Source organism: Varanus komodoensis, unplaced genomic scaffold, assembly GCF_004798865.1.
Source record: "Varanus komodoensis strain SLA01 unplaced genomic scaffold, ASM479886v1 scaffold6_4, whole genome shotgun sequence".
Taxonomy (NCBI): domain Eukaryota; kingdom Metazoa; phylum Chordata; class Lepidosauria; order Squamata; family Varanidae; genus Varanus; species Varanus komodoensis.
Window position 1 is genome coordinate 2,796,538 of NW_025336347.1, and position 24,872 is coordinate 2,821,409.

The 24,872-nt window shown below is 41.2% G+C and overlaps 1 protein-coding gene across 1 annotated transcript in view; it reads right to left on the bottom strand.

The window, feature by feature from the left end:
• Positions 1-20,591, bottom strand: part of ARL8B (ADP ribosylation factor like GTPase 8B) — a 31,972-nt gene extending 11,381 nt beyond the window's left edge. The window contains exon 1 of the mRNA XM_044451826.1: positions 20,342-20,591. Within this exon, the coding sequence (XP_044307761.1) occupies positions 20,342-20,464 (123 nt within the window). The 5' untranslated portion in view covers positions 20,465-20,591. The remainder of the gene's footprint in view (positions 1-20,341) is intronic.
• Between the last annotated feature and the right edge of the window lie 4,281 nt (positions 20,592-24,872).

Genomic DNA, 24,872 nt, shown 5'->3' on the forward strand with positions numbered 1-24,872 from the left:
CAATTACGTGATAGGAGTTCAAAGCTTTGACTGATCATTTTGGATATCTGTTTGGACTTCTGCCAATATCAAATGGACACTTGCCAGGATATTTTTCACATTGTCGGATGCTTTCTTCTTTAATGTGACGACTGTTTGGGTGAGCATTCCTATTTTCCTTTTGCAATACTACTTGTGGAAAAACTATATCTGTTGTTAATTGGCATAAAAAAAAGAGAGAAAAGGGAGAAAAGAGGAAGGATGTAAGAATCTCCATTTCCTCTCCTGCATTTCTGGGACCTCTGCCAAAATATCTGGCAACTTACCAACCTTCTGAAAGCAAGTGATCTAGAGAAAAGTGGAACTGATTTTGGCTGCCACTTTGTGGCTATTGGAATTATTGCAAGGATGGTAGAGCTGAAGAGATTTTTTTTGGAAATACAAGAATCTTTAACAATTTTACAAATATCCCAAGAGGTGATGTTGAGACAACAGGAAATCTTCTCAACTGTACAAAAAAAGCGCTTTGATAAGCTTGATGCTTCTTTTAAGGAGATGGTGATTAATGTAGAATCCAAAACTGAACAGAATATACAAGAAATGCAACAAGTATATGAAAAATTTGAAAAAGTTGAAAAATTTGAAACTGTGGATAAAAAGAAACAAATTTGGCCACTAAAGGAAGGAATATTTTTTAAGGATGGATGGATCCTGAATTAACTAAAATTGATTCTGAGGAAGAAGAAACAGTGAAGGTTGATTTGCAGCAAAAAACACAGCCATTGGGAATAAATATTGACCTACAACAAATCACTTAAGATAAAGCAAGAAATAGTGAAGATTGAAATACAGACTTTGAAGTGGGTTGATTTTCAACAAATAACACCAAGGGGAGAAAGATGGGCTGGAGATGTAAAGTTTAAAAATATTGATTTTCAGCAAACCCTATTAAAACAAAAGCAGTTTGGAAGAGGTGTAAAAAAGAAATCTTAAAAAGGAATGGTATAAATGGGTTGGGATGTTTATTGTGGTATGGAAAGGCTAAGGTATGTGATTTTAACTGTGGAAGCTTTTCTACATTTAAATGTGTTGAATTATGAAGAGATTATAAGATAAGATTTAAACTGAACTAAGAAGGAGAATAGGAGTGGAGTCCCCCCCCCTTTTTCTCTCTCTCCTTTGTGGGTGATATAAGGGAAAATGAGAGATTCTTTTTTCTTTTTTATCTTAAAAATGAATGACCAAAAGCTAAGTTGTATGACTCTTTTGTCTTTGAATTGCTATACTAGAAAATGACTATTATGGGAGTAGAAGGAGCTGTAATAAATAGATTTCTTTTTACAAGCGAGATATATTAAAGATTGTAAGGAGCTGGACTCTTATAAGGAGTTAATTGTATGTGATTAAATGAAGTGTAAGCTAGATGAAACTTTAATAAATTAGCTTAAAGAAAATTTGTTTAAAAGATATCATAGATAATTGTCGTTAGATAAGATGTCCTTAAAGATGCTAAATGGATGTTAGACATGTGAACATAAATTGGGTAAAAAGTCTTTCGTTCTTTTTTAAGCTTGTAACTTTTCTTCTCTTTCACTTTCCTTTTTGTGGATATTAGACTGGAATACTAGTAAGCAAAAAATGTATTTGATCATATTTGTAACTATTATAATGAGGCGTTTATCTGTTTAATATTAGAAAAATGAAAAGATCTGGAATTGTGTAGAGTTACTATTGAAGAAGCTACTATTGAAGAAGAAAGGAGATATTGACTTTCATCAAATTTGGAGAGTCTTTCTTTTAATATTGGTCAAGGAAAACGGGACTCTGTAAGAAATGGATGGACTGATCCTACTGCAGAAGGAGAAAGAAGATAGTGACTTCTATCAAATTTAGAACTTTTTTATTATTATTGGCTGGAGAAACGGGACTTGGTTTAGATCTAAAAATGTTTTAAGATTCCATAAATGGATCTGAATATGATTACAGAATGTTTAAAGATATGTAGTAAGGGGCTGACTCAGTAGTTCCAATGTTTGTGATGACTGATGTTTTTCATACTGTTTTAAAATTTAATTAAAAAGTACTGCAAAAAAAAGAAAGTGACTGGGGGTGGCAGGCAGGGGGAGAGATACCTGGCATATATTGAGTCACATACAGTGGCTCCAAAATATCTTGCAGGTTTACAAAGACGGAATAGGAAGGATTAATTCTTCCTTGCAGTCTATTGGAAGCCAAGTATGCCACTCCCAAAAACAGTTTCCTTCAAACTGTGTTAAGAACTTATTAGCCAACTAAAACAGACTCTCTCATGTTTTATGAAATAAACAATCAGCCCCAGCTGCAATGCTCCCAATTCCCTGGGGCAAAAGGCCAGCATCTGGAAGAACTTGAAGAGCCTATGCAACTCACAAGGAGCTTCACTGGCATCCAGTTGTGTAACTTCAAGATATCAAACTTGAAAATCTACTCTAGGGTGTGTCCAGCCTTGAAACACTTGGGAAATATTTCAGAATAAGCTCCAATGCTGTACTGGAGCATGAATTATTGTGAGCATAATGGTTTCAAATGCCACAGACTGCTTTTTATTTCCCCACTGCCAGACACGTGAGCAGCACCAAAATATGGATTCCCATCATCAAGCTGTTTGCATAGGAATCCATAAAGCAAGTAGGAAAGGCCTGAGTGGATCATCAAGCTGCAAATCCTGTAAGACCAGATCCATGCTTTTTCTATCTGGCTTATCTCATCTTAGGTTGGAGAGCAGGGCCTTGACTGATTCAACTACGAAGGCTAAGAAGTGTGTCTGGTCTGAACCATTTTGTTCTTAACACTCTTTCTTCTCAGCACTAAGCTCAATCAATGTACGTCATAATATACAAGCACCTCTCTTCCACCCCATACAGCTCAGTTCCGCCCCATCCCCACAGCTGATATGTCAGGACAGAGCATTTAACAGGGAGCAAAACAGGGGAATTCTAAGAGATAACCACTACAACTTTATCTCATGTTTCCTCACCCACACCCCTACACCATATCAGAAAAATGTGTCTGGAATGTTCTGCAGTTCTACAATACTCTTCCCTTGCTACAGCAGGAAACATGCTCCCCCACGTGTTAGCCAAAACCATCTGTGCTGATCCAGCCATTAGGACCTCTTGCGCACCTTCGTACTGCATGTGAATGAGCAACCCCCAAGAGGAAAGAGGACAGCATACCCATAGTGGAGTGGAAGGCTCAGATATGAACCCTGGGTGAGCGCTACAGCAGCACCACTCTCTCTTGTCCCTCACCCCAAGAAGCTTTTGTATGCATGTGTGATTGGTAGTTATGTTCTCTCCACCTATTACTCTCTGTTAGTCTTCCATTCCTCACCACAGATGGCTCACCCTCAAGCGCTGGGTCCAATACCCTATTCTTTACAGAGCAGGAAGGAGGCCCATCCTGTAGCTGTGGCCAGGATACCGTACGAGGTTGCTCTGTAGAGTTCTTCAACTACTTGCTCCAGACAAGTTTCTCTTCCCTTCCAACTCCTTGACAGAACATCTGAACTTGGGACAACTTGGAACAGGACCTTTTGTCTTTCGAAACTGGGATGGGCAGGGACTTTGAGGCTGAGGCAGTCACCTGATTTGCACATAGGAAGCCACACTGGGTGAGGGGGGTTGTTGTTAAATGCACCCACAGAGGATGTGTTTGTGTTAGTGGAATGATGGACATCCCATGCAGAGTCCTTGGGCAATTTTTGGATTGTACTTGAAGGAGCGCTGATGAGTGTTGCTGGAATGCTACCAGGAAAAAGCCACTAGGTAACAGAGGGGGAGCTGCCTTGGTAACACAGGTTGCCAAGGAGTATGAAGCAAAAAGGCTTGCTGTACACTCTTCTTGATTGGTTCAGGCAGTGGGGCCTCTCCACTTTTGCTGCATCATGCTGGCTCATAGATTTGAATGGGGGTGGGGGGTGGGGAGAGACAGCTAAATGTGAGCTGTCCTACAAGGCCATGTTCTCCTTGCTTTTTTATTTGGGTGATGGGAAGGGAAAGAGAAATATATGCCATGCGGTGGGTGCTTGCTGTCTGGTGTAGCTGAACAGTTATGAGTTGCTCTGTCATGTATCTAGACCCAGGAACCACTGGTCCCACTGGTAACGGTAACCCCAAACTCCTGTCTGCAGCCTCCCAGCCCTACACAGTACAGTGCTGAGGAGCCATCAATATGCAGCATTCATGGTGATTCTGCCGTATGGCCAGGTAGTCACAAATAGCAGCCTGTCATGTTCCTATCTACCCACTCCCTCCTCCGGGCAGAGTCAGAAATAGTATAGATCATCTTCACTGCTATGGTCTGCTGAACTTATTTCTAAAAACCACTCGCCAGTGTCAATGAGTAATTGCAAGAGTTGTTTACCTCATGTGACTATAGGGGCTGGTAACAGATAAGCAGATATGTAAAAGTTCATTCATTGCAGAAGTGAAAAAGGCATGAATTGAGTGAGCAAAGCAGCAAAATACAGTGCTATTCCGGTTTACATATGAATTGCTAAAATAAAACTCATTTCAATAAAGTATACAGTTTTTCTTTCTAATCCTGAAAACATTTATAAGAGGAGGACTGGTAAAAATTTATGCTAACTAATATATACACTGAATCAGTATCCATTCCACCATGGAAAGAGATAGTGGATATTTCTTCCATTCCTCATACTACTTTTTTCTAGCTTCTGCTTTGCGCTCTTATTCAGTTCATGGTATTACCACTTCCTCCTCAGTTTAACTACAGCAATAAAGTCAGAGTTGTCATGAGTTTAAAATCCATGCTTGTGACTTACCATCTGACCACTTAGTAGCAATAGCAGGCGGCTATAATCTCTGCGTTACAAGCATACATATTCCTATACCCCCCTTTTAAAGCCCATGCTTCAGAACTTATTCCTGTTGGTGCTGCAGTTACAATACTGCAGCTCTATTGACTATGATCCTATCTCTACAAATATCAGTACAAGAGGGTAAACAGAGCTGAAGATGCTTATACTAACTGATCTCTCAAGTTTTGTTCATCCATGAGCATAACTTCAGACTGCAAATTATCTGCAGTGAGAATGAGTATGATATGATACTCAGACAACTGCTGAAGTTGAACAGACCTACAATTCTACTGCACACTGATGGAGCAATACAAGCTTTAGAAAAGGGGTGGCAAATCTATGGCTTTCCAGATATGAGTGAACTCCAACTCCCATCAACCCAGTCAACAAGGATAGAGCTGATGGGCATTTCAGTCTAAAAACACCTGGAGGACCACAAGTTCCACATTCCTGCTTTAGAACATTAAGAGCACACGAAGTACTGGAGTAAATATAAGATAAAAAATGTTGGCTAAGCTAACCCCAGTTTTATCTGGATGGGAAAAGGTCAGTTTTAAGCAGTACAATTACAATTAATTTCCAGAATATTTAAGCCCCAACTGTTAGCACTGTGATATACAACTATTACATGATTAGCCAGCAAGAGAATATTGGAAAATGTACTACAAGTTCATGACAAAGTCATATTGTTCCAAAGAAACTACACACAGAAAATTTAACAGTCAAAAGTAATAAGCTGGACTTGTCCTGTAGCCAAGAAAATAGCAACTAATAAGCAGTACTACTACTGAGGTAGTAAATAGGTATATGCATACCTATAAAATTACTGTATTAGTAATTCATCCGAAATACGCTGTTAATGCTGCCAGAAATAGTACATAAAGCACTAAAGACAGATGAGACAGACAGCAAAATGGAAGAAAAAGTTGTGATGACTTGTAAGAGTTAACAATTTATTTATTAGATTTATATCCTGCCCCTTTAAGCCAGAAAGTTTCTCTAGGCAAGTTACAAGACTATAAAATATAACAATTTATTATTTTATTATGCACATTAATACAAGAGTAAAATCCAAACAGTCAAACAAAATGCCATTATAAAACTACACAAAACCCTCAATAATAAAAGACACATTAGCACTAACATGTAAAATATTATAAAACCTTAAAATTATCTTAAAAATTAAAATACTGGGTAAATAAAATGGTCTTTGTTTGGTGCCAAAAAGAATAAAGAAAAGGCATCAGGCAAACCTCCAGAGCCAGGGCACCACTGCCAAGAAGGCCCTTCTCCTTGTAGCCACCCTCCTTATTTCCTGAGGAGGGGGATCCTTGAGAAGGACCTCCAGTGATGATCTAAGGGACCAATAAGCACACATGAGAGGAGATGCTCCTTCAGATCAGGGTGGATAAAAATCAATGCTTAAAAAAATAAAAATAAAATTAAAAAAAAATAAAATTGGATTTTGAATAAAATACTTTTTGAGGAAAAGTCTTTCTAAACAGTTTTCTATTTAAGATGCATTATTCATCATGAAATAAGGATTAGTTTTTCATTATGTTGCATAAGGCTGTATATTCATCCAATGTTTTAAATTTCTGGTAAATGAATTCCATTAATCCATATCATGCTCTTCTAGAGGTTTCTGTGATACTATTGGGCATTTTTTCTGTTTAGAAGATACGAAAGCAGATGCTTTGTTCTACAGTTCTCAAAACTGTAAATTTATGTCTGCAGAGATCACATGCTTCTTCACAGCAAAAATGTTATAACATAGACAAAATTGCGAAAAAGACCTAGTTTGTTTGCAAATCTATGTACACAGAATCAAACCCTTACCTCTAAGTGCTAAGTTTCAAAGAATTCAAGGAAAGCAGAAGATTGTTTGGAGTAAAATAGATCTGCACAAAAAGCTAAGTATTGGGGGGGAAGGGGACAAGAGGTAAAAATGAAGGTGAAACCTTTTGAGCAGAATCTTCCACAAATCTTTGGATCTTCTGTGTATAAAAAGGTAAAGGTTTCCCCATGACATTAAAGTCCAGTCATGCCTGACTCTAGGGGGCGGTGCTCATCTCCATTTCCTAGCTGAGGGAGCCAGCGTTTGTCCGCAGACAGTCTCCGTGGTCCTGTGGCCGGAATGACTAAACACTGAAGTGCACAGAACGCTGTTACCTGCCCAATGAAGTGGTACCTTTTTATCTACTTGCATTTGTATGCTTTCGAACTGCAAGGTTGGCAGGAGCTGGGACGGAGCAACGGGAACTCACCCCGTTGTGCAGATTCGAACCGGCAACCTTTTGATCAACCAGCCCAGCAGTTTAACCCACTGCGCCACCGCATCCCTTCTTCTGTGTATAGCCTGAGGTTTATTCTTTCCCTGGAGGAGAAAACCTATAATGTCAGCAGGCTGTAAGAGAGACCCAGACTGAGAATATTTTAATGAGGCATGCATGCAAATTTTGTAGAAAACCATGATTTAAATCTAGTCTTACTGACAAGTGATTTACATCGTTATTTAAACAGATCTAAATCAAATGCACCCTGCTTTAGATAGCCTGCCCCCAAGCCATTCAGGGGATTAAATTCTTTGAATAAATTCAAAGTTGTTAGCACATTGAATTCGGGCTGAATTTCAATTGGTCACTACTGGTGTTATATGATCATATTAGTCAGACCTTGTCAGCTGCCTCACTGCTCAATTCTGGACCAAATGAAGTTTCCAGGCCATCTTCAAAGGAAGCCCAACATGTACAGAGAGAGCTGCAATAATCCAAACAAGAGGTTAGGAGAGCGTGAATAACTATTGCAAAGTTCTGCCTCTCCAGATAGGCTGGTAGCTGGTAAATCAGCCTCAACTGATAAAAAGTTGCTCCTAGACACAGAATCCACATGGACTTCCAGGAATAATTAAGGGTCCAGGAACACCCCCAAGGCACAACCCTTATTCTTTAGGGGGAGTGTGAACACATTGAGGACAAGTGTGATGGCACAACAGTAAAAAGAAAAACAAAGCTTTTGTTCAAAAGTAGCAAAGACATCTATGGATGTAACTTGTATATAATTTACTGGAACAAGGGGTGTAACTATTTTGCTCACTATTACAGTGGCTTGGATTCAGAGTTCCTATGAGCAGAGCTCAATACTCTATTCACAGGATACTCCCCCTGGAAAAAGAGATGGGTAGAGGTGATTTTTACCAACTCCTTCCCTCACTCTGTAGCTCCTGAAGGACCAGTTTCTAAAGGTTGGGCAATTCTCCAGAGCAGTTTAGCAGGTAGCAAAGGAACTGGAAGGAGGACATGCTACCCACTTCTTCCAATTGATCTTAGTCTCTACTGTGAACAAAAGAATTAAGCAACCAGTGCAGAATATAAAAAGCAATTAAGGAGCCTGTAGAGTATAGCACGTGATCTTAATGCCATATTATAGGAGCCAAAGAAGCAAGAATCAGAAAACTTCTTACATTACAATGATATTTGTGCTTTTATTTAATTATACGCATATTATATCATGGCCTGTGTCAAGGGCTATGATGGTTAGTATTTCTCTTGGTCCTGCAAGAGATACAGCAGATTTCTTACCAATAATTTTGAAAAGTCATTTTGTTTTTAATTTAGAGTATTTTAAAACTGCTATTCATAAAATTCTATATTAGTTTCTAAAATATACAATAAATAAAGCAGTTCAATCATTCTCAACCATTAGCCAGATCAGAATAAAAATGCAAGTGAGAGAAGAAGAAAATAATCAAAGTCTCCTGCAATAGCATGGAACAGACTTCAGCTGTCACCAGAAATATAGCAAAGGAACCTCTCTCAGAATTGAGCTCCAGAAATACTGGGGGGAACCCAGAGAAGTTCTCTTCTGAAAAGAGAACAAGATAACAGACAGGGAAGTATCAGGATGTAAGCTAGTGAAAAGATCTAAAGGAGGGGCATCAAATGGCTAAACCAATGGGGTGATGAAGAATGGTTACTGCAGCAGTTCCGGAGAGAGGTGAAGGAACAGAGGCAAGACCAAGGAGATGACAATATTCAAGGTAACAGATGCCCCTGAATCAAGACCAACCCTGTAAAAAGTGCCAAGAGAAAAGTGTAATAAATTCAAGGTCTTCTAGTAAATATAAGCTCAATGTATTTTGAAATAGGGGGTTCTTTGCAACTTTTTTTTTTGTTTACTTAGGGTAACCACAGGATTAGGATTTAGTTACAGTCAAATGCTACAGGGAGGAACACAGGCTGTGAAGTCTTTATTCAATCATCAACAGCCAAGCAGTCACTAAATAACCATAAGCATGTCCTTAATCTGTAGTAAGGGGTATGATACAGGGTGATAAGGATTACTGCCACAGTGAACATGAAGTACGTGGAACACTACAGTGCTATGTGACTTGCAAAGTACCAATCAAATGCCTTTCATTTTCCTCTGAAAGCATTCCACTGAGATATTCCTGCATACCCTCATGTCCTTCAAACTACTGTAAATTCTCAGCTATCTGCATACTCATTAACAGGCTTTGTATTCAACACTTTTGGATTAAGTATCAACACTTTTCTTACGATACTGCAACCATCTTTGCAATTAAAATCCCAATATAAGTTATGTCCAAAGAGATTTAGTTACACAAGGGAAAGGCATGGAAGAATACAAAGGCTTTTTCATTTGTTGTATATTTCAAATTTATATTTAGTATTCTCAGCAATAATATTGTTCATAGTGTCTAACTAAACATACACAAAAATCACAATAAGAATTCCGATACTGATTGTAAAATACCATAAAAATACATACCAGCCAAAAACAGAGATGCCAGCATGCACTGCAGCAAAGAAGGAAGCCATTTTCAAAACATGTTAAATGACTTTCTAAAATTCCAAGATGTACCTGTTTGCATGACACAACAGCCCACCATGGCTTAATTTACCAAACAGAAAGGGCTATCATGTTGTTCTGGGCACCATTTTTGCATGTGTTTCTTTGAGGGTTAGACAACTGTTGAGGTGGGGGACTGAGGGCTGTATCAGGTGGACAGTGGGCTAAATTAAGCCATAGAGAGTTGTAGGGTCATGCAAACCAGATCAGCAATTTTAAGAGTCAAAAAAATCTCAGAACAAAACTGCAGAATGTAGGTACATTTACAGCAACAGAGTATTCCAGTGCCTGAGCACATCCCTAGATATGGGAAAGGCAATTTTTACTTCTCAAACAATTAGTTTAATGATTGTAAGCTGCCCTGAGGCTTATGCAACGGGGGCAGCATATAAGCTGTCTAAATAAGTAAGTAAGTAAGTTGGGGGGGAATCTCCTCTGCTTCAGACAGAAACAGATGCACAGCCCCAATTCTATTGTATCAAGCAGCACCAAGAGGTCCAGGAGAATGAAGAGTTATATTCTTTTTGTTCACTTTAGATAGATATTATTGATCATGACAATCAAGGCAAGCCATGCTCTAAGGACATCTGGTCTGATGTACAGCATGGGAACTACTTAGTAAAAACAAAAGCAGAATACTAAAAAATATATACAGACACAGCCATTGTTACTGTTATGCCTATCAGAGGGCTGAGTTGTCCTGCTCACTCTAGAGATAGATAATAAAATTAGACTTTCTAGTAAAATATTATTTCTATAGAATCAAGGCTACAGATAATTAGAAGGCAAGACATTTCATCCTGCCTGGTAAGACTTATCTCATTACCAATCTCTGCCCCTTGCAGTTACGATAACTATTAAATTATTCAATACAACTCTACAAAACATATGGCACATGTTTCTTTAATGCTCAAAACACCATAGCAGCACCAGACCTGCACACTAAACAGACATCTAGCAAAATCATGTAGCATTTATTTAGTACATGATTCGGATTCTGCTGAACTGACTGACAATTTAAGATGGTGAAAAGGTCCAGTCTCTAAACAGCACATAAGATATCTACATCTTTCTCATAGCCATGTTCTTACCCAAACAGCACATAAGATATCTACATCTTTCTCACAGCCACGTTCTTACCCAATCTGAGAACTGCAGTGCTTACAAGCCATAGCTGTGAAGTCCTACTGCACTGTTACAGAAGTATCACACTGTATCTTCTCTCAAAGGAACTTAAGCAGCACCTGTAAGGTGCAGGCTATGCAAATATGACAGCTTTTCAAAGGCCACCTGTGATACTAATTCTGTAGTGATTCGAGAAGTCTTGACAACTTGTCTCTTAGAAGGACTATGAAAATTCTCAAGAGACTGGTGCAAACTGCCCTATGAGGAACAGTTACAACAATTGGGATTGTTCAGTTTACAGAAAGATGAGTAAGGGGAGACATGACAGAGGTGCTTAGAATAATGGTGTGGAGAAAGGGGAGAGGAAGACATTTTTCTCCCTCTCCCATAACACTCAAACCTGGGGTCACACCATGAAGGTGATTGGTGGGAGGTTTAAGACAGACAAAAGGAAGTACTTCTACAGACATCATATAGTTAAACTATGGAATTCACTGCCAAGGAAAGTGGTGATGGCTGCCAAGCTAGATGGCTTTAAAAAGGGATTGGACAGATTCATGAGGGAGGAAGCTATCAGTAGTTGCTAGCCTTGCAGGCTATTGTCCTGTCTCTTTTACCAGAGGTGGCATCCCTGCATACACCAGTTGCTGGGAAGGTTAAGCAGGCTGAGGTCTTGCACCCATCCTGCTTGAGAGATCCTGTAGGCAGCTGGTTTGCAACTGTATGTACAGAGTGCTGGACTGAATGCACCTTTGCTCATCCAGCATGGTTTTTCTTATGTTCTTGTGCTCTTAAGGTTACACTAAAAACAGAAGGTACACATGTTTAACTTAAGTCTCAAGGTAGTTTATGCTGAGTGTAGTAATTTCAGTAACCATCCAGACCGATAATCGCTAAGCAAGTGCTGGAACTAAAGTGTGACCCACTAATACAACACAGCAGCTATAATTAATGAATGTTGTCCTATTGAAAGTAATTTACTTATCCCATTGCAGCATATAATCAATACCTGTTGAAGTGATGAAAATATAACTTGAAACATATATCCACAGAATTTTACTGTATCTGCAACATTCCCACATATGTAAATACTTGAGGTGGTAGAATGCTGAAGCAATGTTGTTGCAATACCAGGTTGTGCAATAACTGGTATTTAAAGCCTTGTACCAGATGCTTGGTCCAGGTCCAACAACAGAAGCAAGAGCGAAAGTTTGGAACATCCTGACATTGCAAGACATGCTAGAGTTTGCTTAGTGCTTTGCAAATTTCAGGCTCCTGCCAGGTCCCTATGTTTATAAACTCAAGACAGAATAAGTAATCATGATACCTGAATCTAATGCAAACACTGTTAAATTAAAACTGTTACTTCTAAGTAAGAAAATCTAGATTACTGTGTATTTGATCATATCTGAAGTTTGTTCAAAGTTAAGACCAACAGGCCAATTCACCTAAAAATATTGCAACAGTACAATGCAGGAATGCCCACTGATGTACATATGTTCACACTTGCATCGCCATAGTTTGGCAATTTAGTAGCCTAAATTAATGTGCATTGTTGGTCCTGTATAAAATGGCTACCATCAGTTCAGGTAAATCTTAGCATCAAGTTGATTATGTTATTGTACTTATCTATTACAGATTTTTCTTCTACCCCATCTTATCCTCACAACAATCCTATAAGGTAGCATGAAAGACAATGCCTTAATTCGCAGGATTCAACAGCCTACCACGGCTTAATTTAGCTGAGAAAGTTGTCATGTCATGCCAGAGGCTTACAAGCACCATTTTTCATGATCCAGCTTACCATGACCTGTGATCACAGGCAGCAGGGGTTGTTCAAAATAACTCATAATTTATTCTAAGGGTCATTAAACTTTCAAAACAAACCAGTACTTGGATTCAGAAAACACAACATGCTATTGCACACCCCCGTCATGGACTAAACATTCTGAAGAGTTGCTCACACACCACAACCTTCCACATGTGCCTGGGTCTTTGAAACATCAATGCTTGGTTCAAGAGGCAAGGTGTCCAGACTCCTGCAATCACTACCATCACAGATCTTAGTGACAGTGTCACTAACAGTATTGTCCCCTCCTGCTGATAGTGTGGACCTGTATTCTTAACTAGAGATTTCATATTAAGCAAGCACAAAAAGCATGGCTGCTGAACAACTCATGCTCCTTAAGGAATCACAGTGACATTGACGAGCCAGGTCATCTGACTGAGAGGCATAAACAAACCAGTGTTTGCTTTCAGTACTCATGAAAACTACACCGTATAAACACCTTAAACCATATAGAAGCGAGAGATAGCAATCCTCATCAGAAGTGCATTTCTGATTACACAGCTTGTTTATTTATTTAAAACTTTTGTATGCTGTCCCCCATGCAAGGCATCTTGGGACAGCTCACAATCAGTGCATTAAATCAACAAAATCAAATACTTTAAAACAATCCTAGCAATAAAAACATATCCAATTGTTGTGACAAAGCCTTGTTTCATCTCTCACTACAGTGTTACCGTACTTGCTTCTTTTGCTTTCTTCACACACCTTACATGTAAGTAACACAAATCATATTAGCAAGCTTCAGTATAGGAAATTCAAGACAGAGCCTAGAATTTGTTCCACACTGAGGGGGTTGTTTGAAATTCATATTTCTAACAAGCCATATATGCAGGCTGGCAACACCTGCTCCTTTTACTAGCTCAGGAAGCAAAAGTTTTGCAGGTAAGGAGACATCAAATGCATTCAAGCCCCTATTCACCTGCAAAATGGACAAGGGGAAGGACAGAACATATTACAGCCCCCCCCCCTTAATGCTGGGTGGACAAGGTGCTCCTTTCTGATACAACCATGGACCCCTACCTCAATGGATGCCAGCTCCAGATGCTGAACCAGAAGCCAGTTGCAAGGTGCTTTTGCAACATTATCCTCAGGATTTGGAGATGCTTGAAGATGACAACACTTAGACAAACAGTTTGAAAAATCATGAGACTTAACTGGAAACAAATATCCCCAGTTTATATGCATCCTCTACTTATTTACTACAAAGTGGAGCACTGAGATCTCAGATTTTATTCACAGAAACGTACTGCAATGCTGCTCTGCCTTTGCAAAACACTTGGATGTTTATGGTTCAGAGGACACCGTGCATGAAGAAACACCCTCTTTACATTTTATTTGCAGAATTCTGCACTCTTGAATAAAATTGCCAGAGTGGGTTATAAAATTTAATTCATTTTTACTTTGTAGGGGCATAAGCTGTTTCTGACATGAAACTCTTTTAAAAAAATCTGAGGAATAAGAGTGGATCCAAGCTGTTGCTCAACCCACACTTCATTTTTGCTACACCATAACAGCACTCAGAAAGAACAAGCCCACTTTCAAATCCAATCTGAAGCATACCACTTTTTGTCTGATTGCAACACTAAGAATATTAAACACTATTAGATAACCCAAGAGGTTTCTAATAAAGGCAGAATTTCCTCCAGGAGCTTCAGCTTCTGGTCCAGCAGTGATGTCATGTGAACAGATCTGTCCAAATCTGCTCATAATTACTTAAGGAAATACCTTGCTTGATGAAAAAGGTTATGAAGTACTGGCAATCCAAACTATCTATCTTCCTAGATACATAGGTTTCTTGCCACAAATAAGGACATGATCCAAGTATTAACTGGCAGGATGAGCTGAAGATATGAGCACATCTCCTGGTCAGGCTACGAAAAAAATCCTTGCCTGGCTGCACGTGCACCTCCACTTCAGAGAAACCAGTAGAATCATTTCCTCCAGTTTGAGGCCTAGATGCAGCGCTGATTAACAGAGGTGCATGTGGGCAAATTCAGAGTTTTATCATTTGCCTAGAGAGTCACGTTGCCTCAGCTGCAAGATTGCTTTAGCTAAAATATATTTTATTTATTTCAAGTTTTTCTATGCCATCCAATTACTAAGAAAAAGTCTCTGAACAGCTTACGAAGAACAGTATCATACATAGATAGTTCAGAGTTGCATCTGAGGGTATGTAGTTTCATCACCACTTGTAATAAGTGCATAGCGTTGTCACTAGACTCCTACAAAAGCCACTTCACCATTACCCTCATTGCTTCATTCCTACCCACAATTGCGGCATGTTGTGGATCCAAGCTGTATAAACTATTTGGAGATGTTACATAAAAGTTAATTACAAATAGGACAAGGTTCTCCTTGCTAATCTTTCAAACAGCACAATTTCTAAATTTCAGGCTAGACTTCAAATGGGTGCACTAGCCCCATCTGCCACAGGTTAGTGAAGAACTAAGGAGTACCAATGGCCAGTCAACTTCTGCCAACCATGTTCATTACAGAAAAACAAGACATAGCAGTTTGTTTTCTATAGCCTTAAATTAATAGATTGATGGATTGATATTAAACACATTTTAAGAAAGAAATAAATTATTAACTTGCTAAATCAACTTTTGATGGTCAATAATAGATAACTTCAGCAGTTTAGATGGGTCAGTGAGCTTCTTGCAATAAATACAGACTTGCATTTTATCAGATCATCATGAGTCATGCTATTGTTATACCTGTCTGAAAAGCAAGTCATAATCCAGTTTGGCTGATGACTTGATAGGAGCTGACTGTGTGCAATGAGGTTTCTCCCAATAATGAAAGGCTCAGAAACCCAACTCAAACCATTTAGTCCCATGATCCCTGCATTTAAACCAGTTTAGTTCTACTGAAATTGATCAGGAGAATACTTGGTATGATCTTAGTGAGCCTATTTGAAAAGATTATGAAGTTTTGGAAAAATAGAATCTTAAGTCTCACACACAGTCCCAGATAAGTCACTGCCATGCATTTACTATACTGCCCATATTTACCTTTTTCACCCAAATCTGTGTGTGTCTACTCGGCAATAATCATTTCTAGGATAAGTTAAGAATAAACTTTCCAATCTTGTTGCATTTTTAGAAATTAACCACAGTTCATCAGCTACTCAACTTCTACAATATTTCAATTCTCAAGCAACAGCCATGCCCAAAATACAAACATTGCAGACCATATTACTGATGAAATAATCAGTTAAATTGTTAAATTCATTGTTCAAGAATTGGTAACATCAAACATGCATTTTCTATTAATGAAGGTTTCCAATAAGTATAAAAACTGTTTTTTTCTGAAACACATTAATCTATAACCACATGTTATAGCTGCTTAGTCCTGAGTTTGGCAAGCTCACTGCCCAAGCACAATAATTTTTATTTTACTTGGAAGACAAGGGAACATCTCTCTTGGCAACGGATCCCTACTGCCAAAGCAACAGCAAAAAGCATATTTTAATACTACATGGTAAAGCATCCTGTAATCACTAACATGCAGTCTATGTGTTAGCAAGGTAGTCAAAACATTGAAGCTTAATAAAGGGACTATCATTACACTTTCATTTCATCCAGAAACACATTTGTAAACATATATATTTAATAATTTTCACCTAGTTAAGTCTAGATATAAGTTAGAATCTGGACAATAAGCCACACAACTTCAAATGGCATAACCAACCCTTCCTCATGCCTTCCAATGAACCATACTTCTGCTATAAGACATAGAGAGCTTTTATTTATGATTTTTATACAAAGGTCCAGCACTGAGCATAGGCAATTTCCACATAATCAAGGAGCTATTTTGTCATTTCTGAGAAGCACTGCTTTCAAAGATGTCTGGGGAACAGTCAAAACTGTTCCACTCTGTCAAAGCAGCACTATTGCATGAACAGAGAGGTTCACTGATTTGACAACTAAGCCTACCAGAAAAATAAAGATGGAGATGCTTCTCCTCATGCTATACAGTACACGAAAGGATAGAAGTACATATCCACCTGTTATTTCCCATATTATAGTTAGCCTCCCTTAACCATGGCTAGAGTGATATCCAGCACATGATCCCCTATGCATGATACCTCAATCTCCAGTATTGGTTTTTCAGAATCAAGAGAAGGAAATGTTAATCATTTCCAGTATTTAATGCACCTTCTTGTTTCTGTTATCCCAGTTCAGGTTATTTGATAGACCAATACTTCTTTGTTGGGTGTAAAATATGCAGTTCTTTGGTGCAGTTTTGAAATTTCATCAATTGTAGCTCAGTTTACAGAAGAAATATTTTTCCCCTCAGAGAAGTTGTTTCTTTTAACTCATCCAGGTTTCCTCCCAATTATCTAAGCTGTTAGTAAGAACAAAAATGTTATATTTAAAGCTGTAACATAAATAAAGTTGTTACATCAAGTCAGCTACATATGTCAAGTTAAAAGTAGCTGCCAGTTCAATAAAAGGTTACCAGAAAGAACTTGTTTTTTAGAGGTTATTGAAAGGAAGACAACAAAAAGCTAATAAGCCTTTCCCTCTCAAGACATAGCATACCACTCAATGGCCGCATGACCTTTTAACTTCACATTAAAATGCAACAGTTAACTCATTTAAAATAATAAAGTTACCTGGAAGTATTTCAAAGTGCATACTTGTCAAGGATTGAGTAATACTAAATAGTAACATCTTGGAAAAGTTTCAGCCACTGCTATACTAAATACCTTCCTAGACAGTAGAGGTTTCAGAATTATGGTTTAGCTCTGTAGACATCTTTGTTTTTCCTTTGCTGTAAATAATACTGATATGAAACTAAATCAACTTCAGGTCTCATTCACAAGATCCCCTTCCACAGAAATTTCATAACTGGGTTCCAGGCAAAGATTAAGCAACAGCAAACAAGTTCATTATACTTAGATACTGGTTACCAGCCTTGCAAATGCTGCACTTAGCTACATATTTAAGAAGCATATTGTAGTCCAAACCTAAACAAAGGGCTAGAAATCATCAATAAACAGCAACCAAACAAAGGAATAAACCAATTCCTTTAATTTGGGGGGGGGGGAGGCAAGAGGAACATGACAGAAGCATCTAAAAATATGCAAGATGCAGAGAGAGTGGATAGGAAGGATCCCTTTCCTCCCATAATGTCCTACTTGTATATGTCACATAGGCCTCAGGTTGGCAACTGTGGAAACAGTTTGCTGGGCTAGACAGTTCTGCTCTAGCACAGATCATTTTATGCAGCAAAGTGCCTCCATTAAAGGCTACAGGACTGACAACAGCTCACTCCAGCATCAGGTGTACTAAAGGCATGAAAATCTTAAGGATGGCACAGGATTTTCAGAGTCCCCTTCCCAAGGCTGTAGACATTGCTATGACCTCAGGAGGGGTGGTCTTGTATTCTCTTTCCCTGCCCCTATTCTGGTGGGTGCAAAGACTCCAATAAAGGGGTCTGAATAGTAGGAAACTTTCAGGAGAATGGAAAGGTAAAAAATCAGCTCTCGTCACTTCTCTAGCAGCAGCCCAACAAAGTACTAGATACTCAAAAGCCCTCAAGATTGGGCTGCATCCTACGTGTACTAAAAAGAGTGCACTGACTTATTGACTAGTCAGAACAACTTCAAGCTTTAATCTAATGAGCAATACTATGACCTTACCAGGGACATGTAGCACTGACACACCACACCAATCAGGACAACACAGCATCTTCTGTTTGTTAAAAGTGTTGCAATCTGTCATTTAGAAGAGCTTAACAAAGCTTTTTATGTACCAACTTCTACATAGATAAGCAAGTTAATGGCCAAACCAAAACAGACACATTGGGCAGCTGCACCAATTGTAGAAGCATTTATCTCATTCCAAACAGTTTGCCAACTGCACTCAAACCTTGCCCACTTATTCTTACTGCATTACCTAAAAAAAGGCTACTTTGACCTACCATGAAAAGAGTGGGACTCACCTGACCCAGGTCTCTCCAGGCAAACAGACAAAGTCAACCTATTTATCCTGAGCTAAGTATTTGGTAAGAGCTGATCTGAAATTCACTGTAACTAAAAGTAGTGGAATCCCTGTACATACACACCAAAACAGGAAACATAAAATACTATTTTAAAATAAAATAATGAGGCCATGTTATAAACACATATTAAAAGTTTGATTAAAAGTTACCATGGAACACTTTTAATCACAATTCACATTCCTAAAACTTAGATAACATATTTGTCTTTACTATGCTGGTCCATTCATCTTTATTATTACATTGCCTTTTACTTTACTATGTATAGCATAGGTTTATGAACTTATGACTGTAGCCCCTATTATTAAGGTTACAGTCCTATACACCTACAGAGGGAAACAAGTCCCGCAACTTGTTTCCCATTCAGCAGTACAAACAGGGTAAGGCTGTTCGGGGCATGCAGCTGACTGTAACTGCCTGTACAGAAGAATGGCATTAAGGAAGAACAGAAACACTCGATTAAGTAAACAGATACCCAATCTCTCATTAAAGGGGTTCTAGACACATTCAGGTGAGTGAAGATATCAGAGACTCCAACTCACATAAACTACTTTAAGTTTATAACAATTGATGGCCTATTGGTAAAAAAATTCTAAGCTTACTTTTTACTCTTTCAGGAAACGACCAGACACAGACAGGATTCCTGGATAGGCTCTGGGCTTCGGCTGGGCCAGTTTCCCTTAAAGTGAACTACATAATCCTTTTTGGACCATGATTTGGCATTATATGGTATTAATAATCGGTACTAATGACCCTGATCTAACTTTTTCCAAAGAGGACTGGATTCATGAACTCAGAGGAAGGCATGTAGATCTTTTTAACCCCCACATCCCAGAGTACCTACATGCTGGGGAAAAGGAGTAGTGAATAGTTATCTTTAGGAAGGCCACACCCCACAAGGAGTCAGAATCACAGCAGCTGCAGGGATGGGAGGAGCAAAAGAACTCCCGATATTGCCCATCCCAAGCAGAGCTTACTGTGCAAAAGACTTAGGAGAGTTCAGAGACGGCTAACACAAGGCACCATCCTCCCCGCCCCAGCCCACCTCACGAGCTGCTTTAATCCACGCGTGCGCAGCGACAATAAATTGGGTAAAAAGGCAACCTGCCTCAGGCTCAGCCCCACCCATCCCCAAGGAACTTCACCGAGCCCCAGTTTAAGAAAATTACAGAATAAAAGGTCATGCTTTTCCTGGACCCACAACTTGCAGACTACAGGTGAGCATGCTATCCCCACCCCATGCTCAGGAAACGTACGTATCCTGGGAAAAGGTCAAACCCTCCTTCTTGGCATGCTGTTTTGCTACGTATTCCTCCTCCTTCTCCACCCCTGAGGCTGTATTTAAATACGCTATTGAGCACCTGCAGCCCACTTTAAAGTGCTCATCCCTTCCAGGGGGGCTGCCGCGTGTAGCCTGGGGTAGCACTGCGTGAAATGAAATGAGAACGATCCCACGGCGTCCCAAGCCGCACGCGGGGAGGTGCCGGGGCCGGAGGGAAGCGGCGCAGCGACCGCCCGAGCCCCCCTCGCTCAGCCCGCTCCCCGGCGAGGCGAGGCAGGGGCTGGGCGGGCCGGCGGCGAGGGGCTCCCGAGGCCGCCGCGAGGGGCGTGAGGAGGGCAGGCGCGGGCGCTGCGGGGTCTCTCACCGCGATGACGTTGACGAAGGTGGTCTTGCCCGAGTACTGCAGCCCGACCAGCGTCAGCTCCATCTCCTCCTTCCAAAACAGCGACCGGAACCAGTCCAGCAGCCGAGACAACAACGCCAGCATGGTGGCGACAGCAGCAGCCCGGCCGCGTCTCTGCCTCGCGATCCGCCTCCCTCTGCGCCCGTCTCGCCCGCTTCGCCTCCGTCACGACGGCGCCTCAGGCCGACTCCGGCGGCTGCAGCAGCTGCTCGCGCTCGCGCCCCGCGTCGGGGTCATATGACGCCTCGGCTCGCGGCGAGGCAAGAGCAGACTCGCCCCGCCGGCGGACCCGGCGCCCGGCCTCACGGCGGCCCCTGCCGGCGAAGCGGCGCGCGACACGCCGGGAGGACCGGGGCGGGGCGGGGCGCGTGAGGACCACGCGCCCCCTGCCGGCTGGGAGCGGGAGCAGCGGAGACCTGGCAGCTCGGTCGAGACTCCTGTTCTGGGGTCCTCAAGCACCACTCGCCCGTCCTCTGCTGGAGCAATCTGAGCACTTGTTTTAAGCCGGTGTTCAGATCTGAATTATTATAATAGAAAACAGGAGAATTCCTGCGCTCAGAGTTGCAATTGAAAGGACAAGACACAAGGGAGGGGGAAGAGGAAGAAGGCAAGTCAGTTCTTAAAGTTTTGGTCCTAACCAAAAAGTGGATGAAGGCAGCTCGGATGGTCTAATGGAGTGGCTGCGGCTGGTGACCCATAAGCAAGAGTCCGAAGCGGCCACAGCAGCTACTGATTCAGCACGGCTGGTAGAAGAGGCTGTTCCTCTTCTGGTTTCCTCTGCTGTTCAACGGTGTGGCCACTGTTAGATGACAGCACGTAAAGGAATAGCAAAGGAAAATGTGGCCTTGCACATTTATAAAGTGCCTCACGTCTAAATAACCATAGCAATAATTCATATATGGTTTGAGAAAAGGGGTCGGCAGGATTCGTAGATCAGAAAAGTCTACTTATTTATACGTTCATTTATAAGCCACCTACCACTGTAGTCTAAAGGCAGCTTACAATAAATACTTACGGCTTTCAGATTCACAAACAGGAAGTATTTTGATACATTCAGTTTGCCAACGTTAGCTAAAATGGTTTCCTTTTTAGTTAGCCATTTGATGCTCAAAATGTCAGGGAAGAATCTTCCTGTTTATATGCCCCTCCGCTGATTACTGAAACATGGTTGGCTAGTCCAGCTCTTTATACACGCATGTTGCCAATCATAACAACACTGGAATATGGTTTGTCCTTTGTCACTCTGGGCCATCCATTGACCTTTTCCTCTGACTGCCTGTTTGTCCTTGTGTTGCCACCCTCTGGTGACTCTCGCCTTATGAGCGTTCTGCCTCTTGAGCCCTGCTGCATCAGACCGTCATTCTGCCCACTCAGCAGCCACCCCACTGCCCACAGGTGTCCTTCTGCCCACACTCCCCTGCAGCTGGTGTACGTGGGTGCACTGCCTCTGATACTAAAGGTGTTTTTAATTGCTTATGTTCAAGTCCCCCCCCCCCGTTTTCTCTTCTCATTAATTACCTCCCATTCATAAGCATCTTCTCTCTGTTTGGACAGGAGATTTAAGCATGAGTTTCTGGCAATTGCAGTAAAGGTCTTTCTGCCCATTCACCTAGCTACTTTGTGTTGACTTATTATGGGTTGCCATGCTGTCTGAACCCGTGCAGTAGGTCTTATTGTGGCTGAAGACTAGATGCTAGACAGCTGTTTGGCAAGAGCGGCAAAAATCCCTTTCTCCAGTGCTCCCTATGCAGGGTGGCTTTTTGTGCTGTGAAGACCTGCCCTGTATGTTGGTTCAGAGCCCCTGTAATTTAGCTGTTAACAATTTGCCTTTGTGTCCCTGTCCTCTCCACAGATGATTCTTTTCATGTACGGAATCTGACCCGCACCTTGATCCAGGAGCCAGCTCTCTCTCATGACCAGCAGGAACAGGCAGATGCGCTTGGTGTTCCTTGTGGAGTTACTAACCTTCCTGTTCTAGGTAGGTTCCTGTACTCAGTGACAGATTGTTAAGCAGCAAATGAGTAGGGAAGCGGCAGCTTTGTGTCCCTGCTGCTACCCTACTCTCCACTGGGCCACCATCCAAGCACAGAAGCTCAGGGAACTGGTTGGCAATTCCATACATATGTTTTGCCATTTTATTCTTTTCCATTCACATAGCAGACAACAAGCTGCCCACTTTTCCTTTTATCAGCCGCAGCTAATTGGGTGTCATCAGAAAACTTGCTGACAAGCCAGTGTGGCATAGTGGTTAAGAGCATGGGACTGGGACTCAGGTGATCTGGGTTCTAGTCCCTGCTCAGCCATGGAGCCAGCTGGGTGACTTTGGGCCAGTCAAAGTCTCTCAGCCCAACCTACCTCACAGGGTTGTTGTTGTGGGGATAAGATGGAGGAGGAGAATGATGTAAGCTGCCTTGAGCCCTTTGTAGGAAAAAGGCAGGATATAAATCAAAATTAAAAAAAAAAAAACTTGGCCACTTCACTGCTCACTCCTCATTCTAGAAAATTTATGAATAACTTCAAAAGCATTGGTCCCAATATAAATCCCTGAGGAACCCCACTGTTTACATTCTTTAATTAAGAGTTTAACATTTCCAGAAGTCTGCCTTCTACTGTTTAACCATTTACTGATCCATAATATGACCTTCCCTTTTATTCCATGCCTGGTAAATTTGCTCAGCAGCCACTGTTGAGGGACTTTGTCAAAAGCATGTTGGAAGCCCAAGTAAGCAATTCTACCAAGTCATCCTGGTTCTGGTCCACACATTCATTAACAACGAATTCTAAAAGGTTAGTGAGATGGGTCTTACCTTTTCAGTTGCCATGTTGAATCTTTTACAGCAGGGCTTGCCCTTCTATATGTTTAGTAATGTTACCTTTAATAAAACTTTCAACCAATTTACCTGGAATAAACATTAAGCTAACCAACTTGTAATCCCCAGCTCCTTCCTGGATCTCTTTTTTAAAATTGTGGCTACATTGGCCATTCCCCAGTTCTCTGGTATAAGGTTGATCTTAGGCCACCATAGGCATTTTATTATTGGAGTTTCTTAAGAAATCTGGGTCAGTGATTTATTAACTTTTTGCTTGTCAGAAAGCTTAACAGCATTACCTTTTGTCACCGTTTTCCTCAGACTCAGATCCTCAGACTCCCTTTCTGAAAATGTTAGTTGAGGCACAGATCTGTATCTTCTGCAGTGAAGACAGGGAGAAGCAAACCGTTCCCTCTTCTGCATGTAAAATAGAAGGCAGGGTTTCTCCATCAGGCAGGGGGTTTTGGCAGTCTCTGTGCTTCTGATATCTGACTGGGACTAGAGGTTGGGAATAGGGAAAGCAAATGCACCAAACTGGGTCTGATTCTTATTGTGGCTGAGTGGCTAAGGAACTGGATCCATTTCGTTTGGTGCTCAGTCTTTTTATCAGTCTAGCTTTTGGTACAGAACCAGCCTTGGTTCTCCAGTATGATGACCTTATTCAGGAAAGAGGGGGACATGTGACCTTGTTGACTTTCCTTGATCTCACAGTAGATTTTGATACCATTGACCATGTTATCTTTCTGGGGCAACTGTCTGAGTCAGGGATCATGGCAGTGCAGTGGATTTTGCTCCTGTGCAGATGGTCAACTCCAGAAAGGTGTGCTTGGGGGACAGTGCTCATCCAGGATGTGGTTTCTCCAGGATGTGGTTCTGGAGGGGTTACTTCTGTCCCCAGTCCTGTATAGCATCAATATGAAACCATGCATAGGGTCACCCAGAGTGCTGGAGTGTGCCGGCACCTGTGTGCCGATGACATGCAGCTCTGCTTCTCCTCTTCCGCCTCATCAGGCTGTGGGCGTGCTAGATCAGTGTCTGGCTGTGACAACAGACTGGGTGAGCCCTAAGCGAAAATAACAAAGAAGGCGCGGAAGGTTAGGTAGAGATGTTTCGAACTGCAGGTGAGGTGCAGCAGCTGGACAGCGTGCAGAGCCACTGCGAAGAGGGAGGAGGGCAGGGCCATTGGGCCAGCTGAACTCAGACCAGTTCCAGGGTAACATCCCCTGCTTCTCCTGGTTTCCATTTCCAGATTGTTATTTTTAAACCCTTGGTTCTCAGATGCTCCCAATTCTGGTGTGTTTTACCCAAATCCACCAAAGGGTCGTGTGATCACAGTGGATGGAGGGCATGAAGAGGAAGCAAGGACAGTGGAAAGGTAGGCTGGTTCCAGTTGCTCCCACTGGCTTAAAAGGGGAACGCGGCACCAAAGTGGTGAGGTGTCTGACCAAAAATCACTTCAAAAGTATGGCAAATCCCCACATGCACATGCATGTGCGCGCATATGCACGTGCACACACACATGAAAAAGCAGTAATTTTGTATTGGAAAGACTTTCGGAAAATAGGGCAGACTGGAAACCAGGATCCCATTAAATCATCCTGAAAATACTTCAGGATTCTTTTGCTGAAATCTAATCAAGCCAGGACTCTTCCAGGATTACTGTACTCAAGCTTGGAATCTCC